This window comes from Anolis sagrei, chromosome 2, assembly GCF_037176765.1.
Source record: "Anolis sagrei isolate rAnoSag1 chromosome 2, rAnoSag1.mat, whole genome shotgun sequence".
Classification (NCBI taxonomy): domain Eukaryota; kingdom Metazoa; phylum Chordata; class Lepidosauria; order Squamata; family Dactyloidae; genus Anolis; species Anolis sagrei.
Window position 1 is genome coordinate 80,858,525 of NC_090022.1, and position 21,260 is coordinate 80,879,784.

Sequence of the window (21,260 nt, forward strand, 5' to 3'; positions counted from 1 at the left end):
CAGTTTTACAATGGATGTTGCACTGAATAGTCTACAGAATGTAATTCTTGTAAGAAAATGAAATCCAAAGTTGAAGGATGTTAATGTTATTCAATTAGACATCTGATCAAGACAGCATGTTAACCAATGAGTAATATAAATGTATCTGAAAAGGAAACAGGAACTGTGATCCATTGCATACATTATCAATACAAAACTCTCTCATACACCAAGATTTATAGGACTAATTTGAATTGATTAAGTACATAAAAAGAAGACAAATTCAATTATTTGAAAAGATGCTAGCTGTGGTAATTTTTAAGCATTCACTATTGTCATGTTAAAATATTGTTAGTTCTATTGCTAAAGTTTCTATAAACTTTTTAAAATGATTTACAATTTTACTAAATTCTGTTCATTCTAAAGGTTAAACTTCTCTTGCTTGCTAATTTCCAAGTGGTCTTTAGGTCAGCTTGACTTAAACTGTAGCTACACATATTTTTGTTATAAAAGTATTTATCACTCAGCCACTGAACCAGATAAATATGTGATGCACATATTGAGCTGTACTTAATGCGCATGAGTTGTGAGATTCTAAGAAGGGAAAATTACATTGATGACACTTAATTATTTCAAGGGAGAATCTGCCTCTCTAATTCCTCAGAATACTACATTTTAACATTTGTATCTCAAATTATTTTAAATTAGCTTAATATTAATAAATGCACAAGGGAAGATGACCTCTCACCTACAAAGGAAGGTGACCTGAAACTATAACCCTCTCCTCCCCCCCCCCCCCATGTTCTAATTTACATGTTCTTTTGTAAAGCACTTCCGTTCTTGCAGAGTTGTATTCAACTCCTTACATTGAAGGAGTTCTGGGCACCACAATTCTGGGCACCACAATTCAAGAGAGATATTGACAAGCTGGAATGTGTCCAGAGGAGGGCGACTAAAATGATCAAGGGTCTGGAGAACAAGCCCTATGAGGAGCAGCTTAGGGAACTGGGCATGTTTAGCCTGAAGAAGAGAAGGCTGAGAGGAGATATGATAGCCATGTATAAATATGTGAGAGGAAGCCACAGGGAGGAGGGAGCAAGCTTGTTTTCTGCTTCCTTGGAGACTAGGACGCGGAACAATGGCTTCAAACTACAAGAGAGGAGATTCCATCTGAACATTAGGAAGAACTTCCTGACTGTGAGAGCCGTTCAGCAGTGGAACTCTCTGCCCCGGAGTGTGGTGGAGGCTCCTTCTTTGGAAGCTTTTAAACAGAGGCTGGATGGCCATCTGTCCGGGGTGATTTGAATGCAATATTCCTGCTTCTTGGCAGGCGGTTGGACTGGATGGCCCATGAGGTCTCTTCCAACTCTTTGATTCTATGATTCTATGATTCTAAGGAATTAAATTCTTTAGTTATAGTGTAAGTGTGGAAAGGGTAATAAAAGAAAGAGTTTTGAAGCAGTTTGTAACACTGGGAACTCACCTTAGCTACTTGGGCTTTAACTAAAAACAATGCCTCTGTTTTATCAAACATGAATGCGCCTACCAGTGCTAATCTGCTACATTTCCTTTAATGCACAATTCATTTAGTAAATTACACCCAAGTTCGAAATGAGCTGTGTTACATTGCTGCCTTGAATTACACAAAAAACCCCACAAAGCTCAGATTAAACATAGAGCAGGCATGGGCAAACTTCAATCCCCCCCCCCCCCCAGTGTTTTGGACTTCAATTCCTAACAGCTGCTCAGCTGGCCGGGATTTCTGGGAGTTGAAGTCCAAAACACCTGGACAGCTGAAGTTTGCCCATGCCTGACATAGAAGAATATATTTCATGATACTAACATGGAAACCATCAGTGGAGACTCCTTAAACTTAATATTTGTAAGACAAATGAAATCCAAATTCATAATTTGTCTTATGAATTTCATAAGACAATTGATAAACAATGAGCAACTCAATATATTTTGAGAGCAGACAAAGGTGGGACTCCTAGTGTAGGACAACTCCAAATCCACTGAAACTGTAAATTGATCTTAGTCATTAATCTAGTTGGTTAAAACTACAATTTCTCACATAAACATATAGAAAATGGTACCTTGCTTCTCAGTCCAAACAAAAAAACAAACGGCATTCTGGTAAACTTACTGTCTTAGACCGGATTTCTTTGGCGTAGAGAGGTTTCAAGAATTCTGAATCTCCTTCTAGCTTTAAACCTTTTTCTGTGATTCTTAGGTTCCCCATTCCATCCTGAAATACAGAAGAGGTTGCCACATTAAGTATGATTTTATAAACACTAGGCAGCCAAAATGTATATCATGTTAAAAAAAAAAAACCCTTGTAAAACCCTGGGAGGCAAAATACAATGTAAGCATCCTTTTGGTTTAATCTTTTAGGGAAAATGTGTTTCAGTTGATCGGAAATGCCCCTTTCAACATTTATATGACAGGTTTTAAGTCAGAATACAACAGGTGAATCTGCTTCACAATAATTTCTTATTTGGCCCGGGCCAAATCGAGTGGCAGTGCGACCAGGAGGTTCTTCCACTCCAGGGGTAATCAATATATCCCCCTAGCTCTGCAAGTTTTCAAAGCAAAGGCGATGTCACAACTTCTCTATGGAGCACCCATCTGGTTAACCCCCAACAACAGCGCCATCAGATCTTTTCATTCGAAATTCCTCCACAAACTATATGGTGCCCCCAACTGTGTCCCGTATGCAGTTCTTTGTCTTGAATCTGGGCAATATTCTATTGAGGCTACTATCTGGCTAATCGTCATTAAATTTTGGCTATCTATACACTATCAAAGTCCCAGAGACTCTCTGACTCAACTCACCTTGAGCGAACTCCACCACTCCAAATGGTGCTCAACTGTCCTGGCAAAGATCGGGGAATTGGGCTACGACAGCGATTTCCTGACCCTACTATCTTCTCCCGAGATTTTTACCCTCATCAAAAGGAGGCTGCTAGATAGGGACCACAACCAATTGTTGAGCTTGGCAAACAAATCCTGCTCACCTATTAACTTGGCAATTCCATACACACAGGGAAATCCAGCCTTTTACATCACAGAGCTCACCAACCCCTCTTACAGAAGAGCCTACATGCTGGCTAGATTTAACATCATGCCATCGCCGCTCCATAGAGGAAGACTCAATGGCCTCCCGAGCGACAAGAGGGTCTGCCTCTGCAGCACAGGTCAGCTAGACTCCATACCGCATATTCTCCTGCACTGTCCACTCTACCAGGAGCTAAGATCCAGTCTGCTAACACAAGTTTTAGACTCACTGAAGAACCGCAGTGATTCTGACAAAGTGATTTTGCTTTTAAATTGCCAGGACTTTAGCTGCTGCCTTTCAGTGGCAAGATTCCTGAATGAAGTCTGCAAACTGAATGTGTAGCAAACGAGAAGCCCTTTTTTATTATGTGTACTATTTTTTATACTCTCTGCCATGTTATGCCAATAAAGGCTTATTGTATACTCTTCTCTAAAATAATTTCTTTCTAATAGGCAGCATACACTTATGTTCACCTATAAAGACTTTGCTGTCTTTATCTTCTCTCTCTCTTTCTCCCTCTTTTAATGCACACAATTCAGTGTTTTATTTTAATTCCAAGTTATAAAACACAGACAATTCTTCAGAAATCCTGTTTGTTTACCTAGAGATCCTAGAAATCTATACTGAAGAATTGAGAGAGAAGGATTTTGTTCAAATGCTGAAAAACAGTTTACTAGAATCTGAATTAATATTTTTTATAACTCTGCCCACCCCATAATTTACTTTGAATAATTTAAATCCATATAGGCAAGCAAAATGTATCCACATTACACATTCAACCTGAAAAGATTGACTGTCTGTTAAACTAGGCATTCTGGCCTAGTCAAAGATGCAATTACCATAAATATGTATGTATGTGGGAGGTACAGATGCAAAGGCCAAGTTATTATTGAAGAAATCTAAGAACTGCACCATTTCAAGTGACATTTCTAACATGCCAAACAATTAGGATGCAGAACATAAAGGAAAAAAAATAGAGCTAACAACATGGCAGCATTTTCAATAATGCACTTTCAAAGACCTGTTAAATCAGGCAATGCGCAAAGTTCATCACCTTAAGGCACTGTATGGTATCTCCTTCTAATAAGAGTGCCAAAAGATTGTGAGATTTGAGCATTGGTTGATTTGACAAGTCTTAGAAAATGCATTACTGAAGTCGTAATGTTGCTACAACAACTCAATTTTTTCCTTTATGTTCTGCTTCCTCATTGTTTTGCATGTTAGAAATGTACTTGGCATTGTACAGTTCTTTGATTTTCTCAATAACAACTTTGCCTGTGTGTGCAGCAAAATATATTTTAAGAGATGGAGCAGTGTAGGCTAGTGGCAAGATGTTACACTGAGGCTTGAGAACCAGAAGCTAAAACATGAAACTCAGTCTCAGCCACAGATACAATACAGGATTGTTGTGTAGGTAAGGTAGAAAAGTGGAGCAATGCGTACTGAATGTTTCTTACCATGTTTCTGCTTCTTGGCATGGTGCTAGAGAGCAATATGTAATACTGGTCCACACCAGTGATTCCAAAACTTTGGTCCCACAGCATGTTTGGACTTCAACTCCCAGAAATTCCAGACTGTTTGATCAACTGTCATGAAAACGGTCAAAACATCTGGAAGACCAAAGTCTGAGAAACACTGCTCCACAGAAATCATGCAATAGCAACAATCACACTCTCTGTGGAGCGATGCTTCATGCTGCCCATTCTACTGTGACCCTGAGAAGGAAAGGAAGAAGTACAGAAACTTCTTTTAAGTAGACCTTATCAGGGACCATGATCATTGCTTGTGTAAGGGATGTAGCACACTTGTTCTAAGTAACAACCCCAATAGTCCATCATATAAGATAAGCAGTGATAATCAATTTGCAGCAATATCAGAAACAAGGCAATGTGCAATACAAGAAACTGTTTCTCAAAGGAACTCTATAATGATAATACATTGACTGTCTGTTCCTTTAATGAGTAAGAAAATACATTACTTTTTCAAATCAGCATTCCATGCTTTTGTAACCATATATCTCATTTTATTCCCTTTCTTTCTCTTTCTTACCATTTTCCCCTGAAAAAAATTCCACATTTCATCAAGCCACCTGCTTTCCATTTTACACCTGAAGCACCTTTGTCCTCAACCAGTATCATCATAGCAGCACCTTTTGATAGCCTCTTTCCTATCGTTTAGTCCTTCCTTTGAATGGTGTCCATGAAGACTCTTCCCTTGCTAAACCTTTGACCCAGTCGTCTGCCATATATTGATTTCAAGTTTGTGAAAAATAGTTACTTCGAACGGAATCCATTAAACAACACTGTTTTATTATAATGGAAAGAAAAGAGGGAGATAGAAAGAAACCTGATAATCTACTATTCCCCCAGCTACACAGACACTGAATGGGGGCCAAAAGCTGACTAAATAAGAAAAAATTCAGCTGTTTTTCTCCCCAGCCCTGCTGACCATGCAAGGCAGTGAGCAGACTGAATATGCCTGAATGTATGATTTCAACTTAAATTAACATTTCTCCTTAAATCCTTAACAGTACTTTACCTAACCGGACTTGGTATGTCACTGCAAACCACATTTGGAAAAATGTGGGAGGGAAAAAACAAAATACACTGTGTTTCAATGTTGTTTAAAACACATTTTATAAGGAACCATCCTTTATAACGATGGTTCCTTATAAAATGAGACAACCAAAGATAGCAATTCCTGAGAAACAAGTTAGTGCAAGCTTATCGTGATTATGATGTTTAGGGTTCTGAACAGTAGCATGTGATTCCTAATATTTATTGAAGGCAAGGAAGACCATTGTGCATGTATGCACATTAGGTATTTCCCAAGTTTAGCCAGAGTCATAACTTATTTTCCTTCCACAGTTCAGCAAATATGAATTAGAATGTCATTGCTATTTCTACCATGTTCTTTGCTCTCAGAAGGTCAAGGCCCATGGCAAGAGATGAGGTCACTGAACCTGTGTATAGTTTCCAGTCCTGAACACTTCTCTGAATATCATAATCTGTCTTGCTAGACTAAGATTTCTTTAAGGAAGACATTTATGTTGACTACAAGGCTGATGATAGTTTTCTTCTACTTTGTTTAATTTTATTCATTTCTACACTGCATTTTCCTCAACCTGGAATAAAATGCAAAGAAACACAAAGTACAAATAATAACAGATTGTATATCTCTGTATTAATCTGCCTGTACTCTGAGATCCTCAGGAATGGCCGTTCTTTCAGTCCCACCACCATTGCAAACAAAGTTGGTGATGACTGAAAAGACAGTTTTCTCAGTAGTTGTCCCTCAACTCTGGAACTCCCTACTCTGGGAAATTAGAATGGCTCTTTTCCTGCTGTACTTTCAATGGCAGGGCAAAGTTTCTGGCAGTCTTTTAAGGAAGAAAGCTTTTAAGATCAAGTCGGGGTTATTTTGTGGTGCTATTTAATTGTTTTTAATGGCTATTTATTAATTAATTATTGTATTTTAATAATTAATTATAATTAATAATTAATAATTGTCCTAGTTTAATTCTGTTTTAGTATTTACATTTTGTGTGTTTTTAATTGTATATTTGTTAATATTATGAGTTGCTTTGAGATTAAAAACTGGGCATTGATACTAATACTAACAACAACAACAACATCAACAATAAGGAATGTGAAAAAGTAGCAGTATAGGAGTCCCCCAGAGGACATCTTGCTCAGAGTCCATCAACCAGGGCAACACCACTGAACGCTTATGCAATGGTATGATATAAACTGAATAAACAGAATGAAGCTTGGCAAAAATCCCTCAAAGAACTACCCCCACCCCTTCTCTGTGCCACTGGAAGGTCTTCTCTCCAGGGATTTCCAGCACTCTGGAGTACACAGTGGGTGCATTGCAGGGGTAAGAAGGAATCCCCTTTCTCTTTCCCACTGAAGTGTTTCTGCTTCTGTGTGTAGAAATACATTGGGTTTTAGCTCTTCCTTCAAACGAGTCACATCTTGTTTACTGATCTATAAGAGGCTTCTGTTCTCTCTAAATATGTTCATCTTCCATAGATCGGATAGATTTTACAACTACCAGGGCTCCCTGACATAAGAGACAGCAGATTAGACTTGCTTGGGGCTGATAGGCAGGGGTTATCTATAGTTCCAGCAGTGGAAACAGATGGGAAATTTATATGCACAAACATACAAGACAGGAACTGGAATTCTGAAAATAAACCAAAATTGTGTGTAACAGAAAGCCTAGAATCCTTGCACATACAATTATAGACACTGAAATAATTATATACAAAAAACACATCCTGCTTTTTAATAAAATCCCCAAAACTATAACTAGTTTTAGTTAGAAAGAACATGCTCTCAAAGGGATATGAATTATTATAGAAAATGTTAATGAGACCCAAACGTTGGAATGGACTAATGAAGTGACATTGTGAACATTGTCATATTTTTGCTTGAAATACAAGCCTTGCTGTTACCCACAGGTGGCTACAGAAGGCTAGGGAGGGTTGGCACTTGCAAGGTTCCAGGGGGAAATCAAAAAGGATATAAAGCAAACTCTTTTGTACAATATAAGTGAAGTGCTCTGGTCTCAGAGGTGTGAGAATGAATGCTATCATACAATATTGAAAAGGACGTAGTAAGCAACCCCTCAAGTGAAATGCATCCCATGAACTGTATTGATTATTAGACAGGACTGCACAGTAAGAAATGGGTAATAAGGAGCAAATTGCTAAAGTATCAGCTGATAAAACACCAGTTTATGCATTCTGGTCAGACTGTATTGAGCTTTAACTGAAACATAAAGAGAAAGGGATAAAAATGTGATTAGGGAAGCACAAAGCAATTCAGAATACATTCCCACAATGGTCTCATTTGCTACTCCGGCATGGAGAATTATTTCAGATGTTTATAAATCTGGTATACAAAATACATCTGTCAAAGCTGTGGTAATACTGAAAGAGGTTTGTCCTGGAATTGTCAGAAAGGTCAGGAGACTCCAGGATATTTACACAGTGGGCAGGCACTGCTATCCTTCTGTCTAGCCAAAGTACAGGTCAGGAAATCTAGTTCTATTCAAGATCCAAGAGAATGGCCTCCTCAGTGAAGAATAGCCTCATGCTTACATCTCAATATGTCTGATACAGCCAATGATTGGTCTTTGTTTCAGGGGAAAAGAGGCAAGGACCTTGTTCAACTTCTCCCATTCTCTCCTCATTATGATTGCTGATGGCCAACCCTGAATCCACAGAGTCATTGTTCTAGTTTATCAAAGCACTGAAAATTCCCCTCATTACATTGTGTTGTTCCTCTCAATAATCTCAGCTCTTTCTCCATCTTCTGCCTGCTGGTATCTCTCATGCCCCTAGCCCATTACAACTCTATTAGTTAATAAGATCAGAGTAGTAAACTAACAGTAGCGCCAACGTGGTGCGGTAATTTAAATGTTGGACTAAAATTCTGGAGATTGGGATTGAAATCCCTGCTCAGTGATGGAAACCGTCTAGGTCAGGGGTCCCCAAACAAAGGCCCACAACCTGGATGCGACCCTCCAAGGTCATTTATCCAGCCCCTGCCCTGAACTTTAGGCCTAGGGTCATCCTAAGTCTGAAACTACTTGAAGGCACACAACAGCAATCCTAATTAACGACTATCTCATCAGTCAAAAGCAGGCCTGTTGGAGTTCAGCCAGTTGTTGATGATGAGGGGTTTGGGGGTACAGGGCCTGATGGTTCTGTAGGTGCCCAGACAGAGGGGTTTTTGGAGCAAGATGATTCTCCAGTGGGGAGAAAAGAGAGGATTTCGGAGCAAGATGCTTCTGAGTGTGTGGGAATTAAACTGCTTTGGAAGCCGACAGGTAGGGAGGGGAGGATAACAGTTCATCCAAAGAAGCAGCTGGCTTAGACAGAGATAACAGACTGTTCCTGAGGGGGAGGAAATTAAGGCGCAAGCAAGGCCATGGGAAGAAGAGGCAGAAGCAGGCCTTTCAAGGTCAAAGGAATATGTTCATGTTTTGCAGCCCTTAAATGAGAGAGAGCGAGTTGTTAGGATTTCAGATCAAGCAATATCACTACTGGAGTGGGAAACACCTGTCTTGTTCATGGTTCATGCTTTAAACTCAAGGCCCAAGATTCCTAGTCAAGTTTTGCATCCTGCTTTATGGATTTACCTATGAATTCATGCTCTTGTTGAGTTCTGTGAGCAAGGTGAACTCCTGCTGAGATGCAACAAGACCCACACTTCCCATTGAAAGTTGGGTTTAATTGTTCTACATTATAAATACTGTATTGTTCTTTCATACTTTTTGTACTGCAAATGAGATATGTGCAGTATGCATAGGAGTTTATTCCATTTTTTTTTTCAAACTATAGCCCAGCCCCCCACAGTCTGTGGGACTGTGAACTGGCTCTCGGCTTTAAACATTTGCAGACTTCTGTTCTAGGTGATCCTGGGCAAGTCAGACCCTCTCAGTCCCAGAGAAAGGCAAAGGCAAACTTCGACTGAAAAAAGCTTGCCATGAAAACCCAGGAATAGGCTCATCTTAGGGTTGCCATTAATCGGAAATCACTTGAAGGTCTATAACAACATACAATAGATATTATGTCAAGCAATCTTGTTTATCCTTTGATTTTTATATGAAAAAATAAGAGCTCCTTCACCTGCTTCCAATTGCTAGGTTCTGCTGCTGTTTTCTAGTCACTTTTTTACATTGTTCACCCCTGGAGTGCAGGAAAGGACTATTGGATTTTTTGCTTGAACTTATAAACATAGTGTGTTTTTTTAATTGAATTTGGACTCCACACTTGAAACAACCTGAAAGCACACAACAACAAACTCCACCAAGGGGGTGAGAATACAGAATGGAGTTTATATCTGGTAAACAGAGATTTTCAATGTATTAAGTTGAATGACATAATTTATGTCAACTGCATGATTTATTCTACTCACAGTGATCTTTCACTTGTTCATGGTCTTTAAAAAACTGTAGAAAGAAAAAAAAATGCCCTATCCAAGGAAGGTCTAGTGCACATTTACAAAGAACCTCTAATAGAATAACTGGGAAAAGTTATTATTTGAGACCTCATAGGGTGAAAGAGATACTTTTTATCTATAGCTCACGGAATCTTGAAACTGATGTGGCTTGTGGTTGATTGTGAACATGCTAGCTTGGAATTCTGGAAATAATCTTTCAAAAACATTTCCAACAAGGACGTAGACTCAGGGATTTTGGAACCATAGCCCCAAATAAATATTTCTAAACTCTAAGAATCTATTTCCCAGATTATATTGACTAAAATGATTAATGGCATAAACACAAGGCAACTACCAAACTTCTTCAATTGTTTTTTATATGTTTGAAAAGCAGAAATATGCTGTTTTTGTTGAACATAAGAAAAGAAAAGGCATTTTGCCCAGTTCTTTATGTAGCACTTAGAACAATAGCAGTGCTACAAAATGCATGCAGCAATGACTGCTGACTGGAAAGAGTTAGCATTATCCTCTGATACTAACACTGGCTTTTCTACTTCAAACCCCCTTAAAGGAATGAGGAGCCATAGCAACAGTACCACCACGGTCGCCACAATGGCATCAAACAAGTTCTGCATGATGAGCATAAACGCCTTATAAGGTGATAAGAAAATATGTCCTTATTGCTCTGGATGGCATTAGTCACTGTTCTATAATCCTCAGTTAATTCCAAAATTACATGATTTTAAAACCCTTTTAACATCCAGGTAACTCACTGTGTGCCTGAAGAATTTAAAACTATTTTGGAAAAGAACACAACCTCACAAGGTTCTAAGAGGATGACTCTTGCCATTAAGGGTGATATTCATGGAAAATCTAAAACCTTCATCAATGACCCTTAGCAACATAGCCATCCTTATTGCTTCTAGCAGATAAAAAAATCATAAAGCATACTTTGAAGTTGAAAAGTGCGAGGTTGAATAGTGAAAACACATACACAAAATGATGTCAAATTTCAGGCACAACAGACCCTGAATATGTGGGTGTTATATCACATATATAACCCTACGATAGCAAAACACCTTTTGGTATGATTTTGCAATACTATAAATCTAAAGTGGTCACCTATAAATTCAAAGAGACTGCATTCTGCCATCTGGAATATAACATAAAGGATAAACTTTATGATAAACTACTTTCCCCTGCCCCTGCAAATTCATTTTTTAAACACTACCAGAATTATGATTGAACACAAAGAGATGCCAATCATTAAATTATTCACCATTTAGTTTAACAGGGCAATTGATTGATTCTTTAAAGTGTGGGCCAGGCAACTGCTAAACTTATATAAATAATTTCAAATGCTAAGGAAACATTATCATCCGGGTAATAACTTTTAGTACTACCCCACCATCTTTTCCACCTTTAAGACTCCTGGTATTTTATTTGTTTATTTGCAGCATTTATATTCCGCCCTTCTCACCCCGCAGGGGACTCAGGGCGGATTACAGTGTACACATATATGGCAAACATTCGATGCCAATTTTTGACTTACAACATATACAGACATACACAGAGGTTATTTAACTTTTTCTGGCCGCCAGGGGAGCTGTCGCTTTCATCGTCCATCTGCGACACTGATGAAGTACTTCTGCATTATGGTCTCATAAATCAGTTAATTTATCCTCCCCATACTTTAAGGTGGTACCTAATTTTCCTACTTGACAGATGCAACTGTCTTTCGGGTTGCAAAGGTCGACAGGCTACACAATTGGTTGGAAACCCACTCCAACCTGGGCTTGCTTCGAACTCATGATCTTTTGGTCAGAGTGATCTTAATGCAGCTGACACTCAGCCAGCTGCACCACAATCCTGGTGCTTAAAATACCATTGTTATTTCTTAAAATACCATTGTTATTTCTTAAAATACCATTGTTATTTCTTAAAATATCATTGTTATTTCTTAAAATACCATTGTTATTTCTTATTTGCCTCGTCTTGTGGCTCGAGGTGGGTTACAACATAGCTAAAAACACATAATCATTATATAAAATACACATATAAAATGTACAAAATACATATATTAAAATACACAGAACAATTATTAAAATATAGTGGCCACAAGAAACGAGTTTAAAATTCATGTTAAAACTGGCTGGAAGAGATAGGTCTTCAGATATGTTTTAAATTCTTGCAGCTCATGTAGCTGTTGGAGGTCTTCCAGGAGGTCATTCCACAGTCTTGGGGCAGCTGATGAAAAGGTTGTTTGGGTGATGGCTGCCAGTTGAGTTCTGGCAGGGTGTAGTAGCCACCCCACAGAGGACCTCAGTGTTCAGGGTGGATTGTATGGGAAAAAGGCGATCCTGTAGGTAACCTGGACCCAAAACATTTAGGGCTTTAAAGCTCAAAACCAACACTTTGTGTTTTGCCCAGAAACTCATTGGCAGCCAGTGGAGTGACTTTAGGATAGATGCAATATGCTCACTCCTGGATGTTCCCTTAACCAATCTGGCTGCCATATTTCGAACCAGCTGGAGTTTCTGAACGTGGTACAAAGGTAGCCTATTGAAATTCACATTGCAGAAGTCCAACCTTGATGTTACCAGCATGTGCACTACCATCTTTAAGTTCTCTAAGTCTAGGAAGGAGCGCAGCTGGCATATGAGCCAAAGCTGGTATTAAGCACTCCTGACCATCGCATCTACCTGGGGTAACATTTGGAGAGACCTATCCAGGATCACTCCCAAGCTGTGAACACAGTCAAGGCGAGTGTAACCCCATCCAGAACTGCTTGACACACCAGATTAGGGCTCTTGATGGCAAGCACTTCTGTTTTGTCTGGATTCAGTTTCAATTTGTTTTCCTCATGTAGCCCATTACTTCCTTCAGGCATTCATTCAGAGAAGACACACTATCCTTAGCTGGGAGCCCCCGGTGGTGCAGTGGGTTAAAGCACTGTGCCGGCAGGACTGAAGACCGACAGGTCACAGGTTCGAATCCGGGGAGAGGCGGATGAGCTCCCTCTATTAGCTCCAGCTCCTAATGCGGGGACATGAGAGAAGCCTCCCAGAAGGATGATAAAACATCAAAAATCATCCAGGCGTCCCCTGGGCAACGTCCTTGCAGACGGCCAAATCTCTCACAACAGGAGCGGTTGCTCCTGACACAACAAAAAAATAATAATCCTTAGCTAGACTTGTTTTGGAAGACATGGAGAAATATATTTGAGTCTCATCAGTGTACTGATAACACCCCACCTCATGCCTTCAGATGATCTCTCCCAGAGGTTTCATGTAAATGTTAAAAAGCATCAGGGATATAATGGCCATTTTGGGATGCCACATAACAGCTGTTTTTTTGAGGAGTAGGAATCCTCAAGCACGACTATCTGGAAACTGCCTGAGAGGTATTACTGGAACTGCTGCAACATAGCGCCTCTGATTTGCCAACCCTAGGAACACCAACAGGGACATACATCCCTTGTCAGTATTAAGACAGAGATCATTCACTAAGGCAACCATAGCAGTCTCACCTCCATATCCTTCTCTGAAGTTTGTTTGAAATGGGTTGAGGAAGTATGGGTCATCCAAGAATGCTTGAAGTTGGAGGGCACAATAACATGTTTAGTATCCCTTTTCACGCCTTTTTGACTATGGAAACCACCCCAGGCTATATGAGTATTTTTTTGTTTTGGCTCTTGGTTTAAAGGGGGGAAAATCAATGAAATAATGGGAGAGAATGCTTGCCTGCCACTTTTTTTGTGACCAGAGAGAAAGGTGTTGGTGGATGATGGCATTCTTTCTTTTCTTCTTTTTCACCTGAATAATCTATGCTATCACTGGTACTAATCTCATTTACCACCTTTGGTGGTGATGAGGGAATACTATTTATCTCATTTATATGACAGCAAAGCACAGAAGCAAATGAGCCCATTACATCAAGGTAGGTGATGGGAATGTTGCAGGATTAGGAAGTATTGATGGGTTTTACCTGTTAATAGCTAGAGACAGGCAAATCATAGAAGGCAGACTAGCATCTGAACCAGTTCCAATACTGATAGGGTTCAGTTGCAATGCTGATTCTACTTGCCTTGTGAGAGTTGCAAGATATAGTGGTCCTTTGCATATGAGCTTTTGACTTCATCCTGGGGTGAAGCCTATGGTCAGCTTACATCTAATAATCATTCAGAAGTGATTAGCATATTTAAATGAATATATTTTGGGGATTAAGTACAGCTGAACGCAGTGGAGCATACCAAACTCTATGGAGATTAAGACTGTGCTCTCAGAATTATTTGTATGTTGCATTTGCATTCTTAAAACTGCTTGCTTGTAATGCTTTAATTCATTTTGAAAATATGTATCTTGTCTTCCTTTGTAAATGAAATCCCAAATGGATGGCAACATTAAAGAATTAAAACAACGATAACCACAAGGATTCTATCAAACAAAGTACACCCTCCCTGGCTTCATAGCAAGAAATAACAGAAATAGTTTTCTTGAACCTCCTCCCATCACATCACTGTAGTAAAAAAATAAAACAAGAAAAACAAAGAGTCTTTCTTCTGCCTCTGCTAAATCAATAAAAATACCATTCTCAGTTAAAATTCTATAAACTGGATAATATAATAACTCAACTCTCTCTCTTAAATACATTGTAAGATGTTTAGGATCTAGGGATGTGAAAGAACTGCCTACACAGAGACTGAGATGGGTCATTTCTTGACTCAACAAGACGCCTGTTGAGAACCCAAGGAAAGATTTTGCCTCTCAAATGAGATACTGTAAAATTAATGTAGTTTAACACCACCTTGACCGCCATGGCTAGAATCCTGGGATCTGTAGTTTGGTGAGACACCAGTCTTCTTTGACATATGAAGCTGAAGTTCTTGCAAAATACACATTTCCCCAAAATTTCATAGCACTAAGCCATGGTGGTTATAGGGGTGTCCAACTGCATACTATATTATAGATGCACCCCAGGATGCCAAATGTATTTTCCTGGAATTTTTCTCAATTTATTTGGAAAGTTGAGGTATTGAAATATACACATTATATGCACAAACCACAGGGGCATTCTAAAAATGTTTGCTCATGGACCTTATCAACTGCTACTTGCAGGGGTCATGGCAAGAGATGTAAATACTAAAGGTGTTGTGGACAACTAAGACCACCGATAAATAGACTCTGTGCCTGTCAAGTGCAAAGTAAACTGAGTGGGCCAGGACAGAGCAACACTCACAAGCCACAGAGGTTGATTTCATTCAGCTGATGCTTCAGAATGCACAACATGAACATACAGAGAAATCATGATATCTTATACAGTTTGACAGCTATTCAAAACTCCCATTCCCCTCCTTGATTGGCTGAGATGGGCCAGTCTGGATCCGCACTCTGATTGGCTGAGAGCACTGCTGATGTTGCTGCCTCCAGGCAGGGATTCCCTTTTCTGTCAGTCAGGGATTCACTGGCGGAGGAACCAATCAGCTGGTGAGAGGTCCCCTAGGAGGGGACGTCCTTAATAAAGACAATATAAAAGAAATGATAATGAGCCTTTGATTAGCTCAACTGTCCATTTCTGAACTTTAAAAAGGTGTGAGGTGTGAGGCTCCTGAGACAAATGGTGATGATCTTGGCAATCAAGAGTTGGATTTTCAATTTAAAGGTTTAACAAATGTACATATTCTGAGCCTCTGTTTCCGCGGTCAGCAATCTCTCAACCCAAGTGGACCATTTAACTACACAAATATTTTTAGCTTATCTGAGCTAACATGTTAAACTGTCCATCTCTACATACACAACCAATGGATTATGATGATAGCTCTGTCTGGTAAACAGCTAGAGGGATTTGCTCACCCTTCCTTGCTCAGGAAATCTCTCAGCAGGGTTACAAAGAGGTGAATATTTCTGAGCTACATCTCCTGCATTTTATAAGGAAGGTTATACATTTTATATAGAGAAATAGACATAGTATATAAAAAGATACAAGTTGGGCAGAAAGTCAGAACAACTGATACATTTTATTATAAGGTTGGTACCATAAAGATTTTGTTGGGAAGCAGCTGCAGCTGATCCGATCCTCAAAAGTTAAGAAAAAGTCTTGGAAAATAATATGCTTGTTGTGAAGTCTGTAGAAAACTACAAATCTTTGGGGGGGGGGGGGTTCATCCTGGTTTGACAATATTTTGGCAAAAAATATCCACAAAAAGAAAGAGAAATATCCTTCCCTCCTGACTTCCATCCTCCCTCCCTCCTCTCTGCATCTCTACACAGAACAGTAAAGTAAGATAACAGGAAAATGTCTTCATGTTCAGATGTTTGGGACTTTGGCAGAACTTTAAATGTCACTTTTTAAAAGCTCTAAGTTATAGTTCCAAAGGACAAAAGATTAGTTAGTAACTGTTACAGTCAAATTTTGTTGCTTTCTTGCTTTTTTTTTTTTTTAAAAAAAAACTTGCATCCTAGACTTATAGATTTATAGAATGGAGAGAGGCTATAAGGTTCATCCCCATTTGGCCAAACAGAAACACTCCATCAAGGCACTCCTGACAGATGATCATTCAGCCTCTGTTTAGAACCTTCCATGTTTAGAACCATACTCCGAGGCAACATATTCTGCTACTGAACAACTCTAGCCATCAGGAAATTCTTCCTAGCATTTAGATGGAATCTCTTTTGAAATTGTTGATGTGCCCTAATCTCTCCTTCTTCAATGTGACATTCTTGCAAATATTTAAACATAGTTGTCATGACTCCTCTCCTTCTCTTCTCCAAGCTAAACATACCCAGCTTCCTAAGATGGGCATGGGGTCCAGACGTTTTGGTCATCCTCCTCTGGATGCACTCCAGTCTGTCAATAGTCTTCTTGAATTGTGGTGTCCAGAGCTAGACAAAGTATTCTAGGTGAGATCTCTCACCAAAGCAGAAGAGTAGGACTATTACTTCCTGTTTCTAAATATGTAACGTGATTGCTATTTTGTTTATAAATCAGAATGCTGAAGTCCATTGTTCTGTAGCACAAAACATACTTTCCTTCTGTTGTTAGTTACAGTTGCAGATTTTAAAAAATGTTTTCTGTTTCTCAAATGTAAATAGAGGCTTTACAATTATTTCTAATGAGTTACTTTTTAGTTGGAAGACACTGTGTGCTTCATAATACATAAGGGTTTTGTGTAGAGAAATGTTTTTGATGAAGCCAAACAAATCTTCTCTGGAGTCTGTGTGTCATTTACATCAGGAGTCAGTCTGGCCCACAAACAAAGATATACCATAGTGTTTCATATTTTCAAGACTGAAAGTAAAGTATATCTATTTTTACTCTGGGCACACACGTAATAAATATCTCACTTACAAGATCAAGGCCTCAGAAGCTAGTAGATTTTTAAATATTCAATTTAGTGACTGTGCCCCCATGTGCTTTTAACACCCCCCCCCTCAGAAATATTAAATTCTCATAAGTGTTCAGCTTGCCCTGAACAATGGCTTTGTATTAAAACTTAATGTAAGCAGTCTGCCCCCTTGAAAAATTGAGGAATAGTACATGGAACTACAGAGCACCATCTTGTCTTAAATTATTCAGTTTTAATTTAATAATGATGAAAACTTACACAGCAGTTTTATTGGATAAGATTGTCTTGTTTTATACAGTTCTGCAAGATGGAGGGAATAAAATGTATATACTGCTTTTTTACTGTAGTGTCTCAAGAAATGGATTGTGATGATAGTTTCCTGATTTATGAAACTGTCATCTGATTGTTGCTAAAAGAAGAAGATTTTTGTTTTCTTGTAAAAGGAAATCAGTTTAGCAACTAGTTATGGTGAGGAGATAGTTAGATCCCTTCTACACTGCTAAACAAAATCCACATTATTTGCTTTAAACTGGATTATATGGCAGTGTAGACTCATAAACCAGTTCAAAGCAGATAATGTGGATTATTTGCTTTGATAATATGGATCAAATGGCAGTGTAGCTTGGGGCCCTTCCACACAGCCCTATATCCCCCTTAAGGCAGGAAATCCCACATTATCTGAGGGTGGATCCAGATAACCCAGTTCAAAGCAGATATTGTGGGATTTTCTGCCTTGATATTCTAGGATACAGGGCTGTCTGGAAGAGCCCTTAGTACTAATTATACTTTGCACTGAAGAAAAAGAGATTGATGATAGCTTCTGACGGGTTAGAAATCCCTTTTTTTCAGAAGAAAACCAATACAAGTGTAGCCAGCAATGTCAGAGTATGCATAAGAGGTTATTATTGAGCAAGTGTAGACAAGTTATGAGGGGCTGCAATAGTCTGTTTATGTCTGAGCCTATTGGAAAGGACAAGGTGCTTGCTATCTGTATAATCATAATGACTATGGGGAAAAATACCAAATTATCTCAAAATGTTAATTTTTAATTTCTGTATGTATGTATTTTATCTTTTACAATTTAGCTGTAAATCGCCTAGAGCATTCTCGGATGGAGGGCGATTAATAAGTAATTAAATATGAATATGAATGAATATGAAAAAGGATCCAAAAGGAAAGATGAGGGTGTCATCCCTGTCTAAGGCTGGATCTACACTGCCATATAATACAGATTATAAAAGTGGATAATCCAGATTATCTGTTTTTATCTGGATTATATGAGTCTACACTGCTATATATTTTGCTCTACTATGTAAAGGGAGGAGCCCCCGGTGGCACAGTGGGTTGAAGTGCTAAGCTGCCGAGCTTGTTGACCAAAAGGTCACAGGTTTGAATCCAGGGAGAGGCATGAGCTTCCACTGTCAGCCCCAGTTTCGGCCAACCTAGCAGTTAGAAAACATGCAAATGTGAGTAGGTACCGCTCCGGTGGAAAGTAACAGCACTCTATGCAGTCATGCCGGCCACATGACCTTGGAGGTGTCTATGGACAACGCCGGCTCTTCGGCTTAGAAATGGAGATGAGCACCACATCCCAGAGTCGGACACGACTGGACTTAATGTCAGGGAAAAACCTTTACCTTTACCCTATGTAAAGGGAAAAGTGATTTGTTTTACACAGAGACATATGATATAAACACTGTTGAAAAATAAATTGACTCCCTGTCTCATTCTCACACAGGAAGTTAGAAATTTAACGGGCCTTGTGGATTCATCCCGCCTTGTTGAGAAGAAGAAATTTTCTGAATGTTTATCAAAGAACAACAGGAGCATAATAAATATATGAAAGGCACAAACCTTTTCCTCCCTTTCTTTTGGAAAAAGATAAACTAGAATGTATATGAACTCTCAGTCTCTGTGTTGTTTTCGTTTATTGGCTTCCAGTGTGTTGTCAGAATCGACTCCTTGTCAATTCAATGAAAAGATTCTTAGAATATGCATAGTAAGTGCTATACCACGGGGATCTCTGTGTTCCTTACAAAGGTAATGTAAAAGGAGTGCTAAGAAAAACTTCAAATGTTATCATTTTATTGATAGATATACACTGGAAATGTATTAATAAATATTTATTTTTATGTGTTGAAGCTATCATTGCTTCTCTTTACAGTAGAGCCACTGAAGTGAAATGCCGTTATGACTGAAATGTCAATTTTTACACTAAAAACAGGATTTAGATTCAACCTTTTGGATCTATTTGGGGCTCTCCAAATAGTGATACAGGAAAGATCGTGCCTACTGGTGAAGCAAATATAGATAAGTGGCTAAGCTGCTATCTAGAATTCCTTACATTTACATGTGTCTTTTGTGAATGGAACAAATGTTAAGTTAGCCTGATGTGAATTGCTCTTGACAATTCTCATGACACATGGATTCACAATGAAATATATGAATACTTTTAGGCAGTGAATGTGCACTTGAAAACATATTCAGTGTGCTTTTGAAAAAGGCAAAGAAGTCAGCTGAGCTACCCATATTTACCCATATTTATCGATTTGTTTTGACATAATCCATTCCTACCTCTAGCTACACACACATAGAGGTCACTAAGAGTAGTGATCACTTCAAAATGAGGACAATACCTTTCATCTAGCACAACCCTGATTTGATACAGAAGTTATGTGTATGGCCACAACCAGATGAGGACTGCAAGAGGAACCCATGACCAGAGAACAATCTCATCCATCTGTCAGTCTGCAAACCGTTTTGGCATTTTCAAAATTCCCCAGAAAAATTACTGAAAAGAATGTGAATTAACTAAAGCCACTTCTTTTGGAATCTTCCAGAAAGATCCAAGCATAATATTAAACAAAAACAAATTTCACTTGTAATAACTGAGGACCAACAGGGAAGTGAAAGAAATTAACAGAGAGTTGTTTCATAAGTTATTAAGATTATGTGGGAAGGTACTGTTGAAAAATGTTGTAGGTAGGTACAGCGATCAATCATAACCAAACACAACCCAAATCAGCTGTATCTATTCTCTTTGGGCCCCTCAAGAAAGAGAACCAGGTACTGCTGGAATGGCTTGTGTCTGCTTTTACATGTTCTACTACTATGTTGACTAAATACTTTTCAAAGATTTTTCCTGTTCCATGTCCTAAAGGTTAGTTTGCAGTGCTGAATTGTTAGACAAGAGTATTCCAAATATTGTTGAAGGCTTTCATGGCTTGAATCACTGGGTTGTTGTAGGTTTTTTGGGCTATGTGGCCATATTCTAGAAGCATTCTCTCCTGATGTTTCACCTGCATCTATGGCAGGCATCCTCAGAGGTTGCGAGGTCCTCACAATCTCTGAGGATGCCTGCCATAGATGCAGGTGAAATGTCAGAAGAGAATGCTTCTAGAATATGACCATATAGCCCGAAAAACCTACAATAACCCATATTCCAAGTATACGGTGCAAAGAAATAACAAGTTCACAAGCACTTTCCTAAGCGAAATAGATATTAGCAGTTTAAAATGTTCTCTGTCATAGATAGCATGTCATATCAGGTGACAAAAAGGGTGTAAAGAGTCAGAGAGAAAGCAAGAGAAAACTGAATTTGGTCAGACGAGTGTTTAACTTGGAGGTTCCTATTAACTGGTTAGCTTTTCACTATTCCTAGTCAATGTCTGTATCTCTAGCATTAAGAGACGCAGAGCTTTCTTCTCTAGTCATTAGGGCAAAAGCCAAAGAGAATGGGATAAACTCCATTTTGATTTACAGTCTGTTTTCATCATTTTGTGCCTGGGGCTAAAGCTGTTCTCATGTAAAATCAATTGGCCTTTTCTCCCCTTAGCATAACAGTCAGCTTATGGCTGTATTCAGCTTCTATTTGAGTCACTGCTAGTCCTTCTGTTCACCTTAGTAGCAGTTCTTGCAAGCCATT

At 38.9% G+C, this 21,260-nt stretch overlaps 1 protein-coding gene across 5 annotated transcripts in view; it reads right to left on the reverse strand.

Moving 5' to 3' along the window:
* Positions 1-21,260, reverse strand: part of SGCD (sarcoglycan delta) — a 630,158-nt gene that overhangs the window by 143,221 nt on the left and 465,677 nt on the right. For all 5 annotated transcript variants that reach the window (XM_060765538.2, XM_060765537.2, XM_067463658.1 and 2 more), the window contains one exon: positions 2,126-2,227. In XM_060765538.2, coding sequence (XP_060621521.1) covers positions 2,126-2,227 — 102 coding nt within the window. The remainder of the gene's footprint in view (positions 1-2,125; positions 2,228-21,260) is intronic.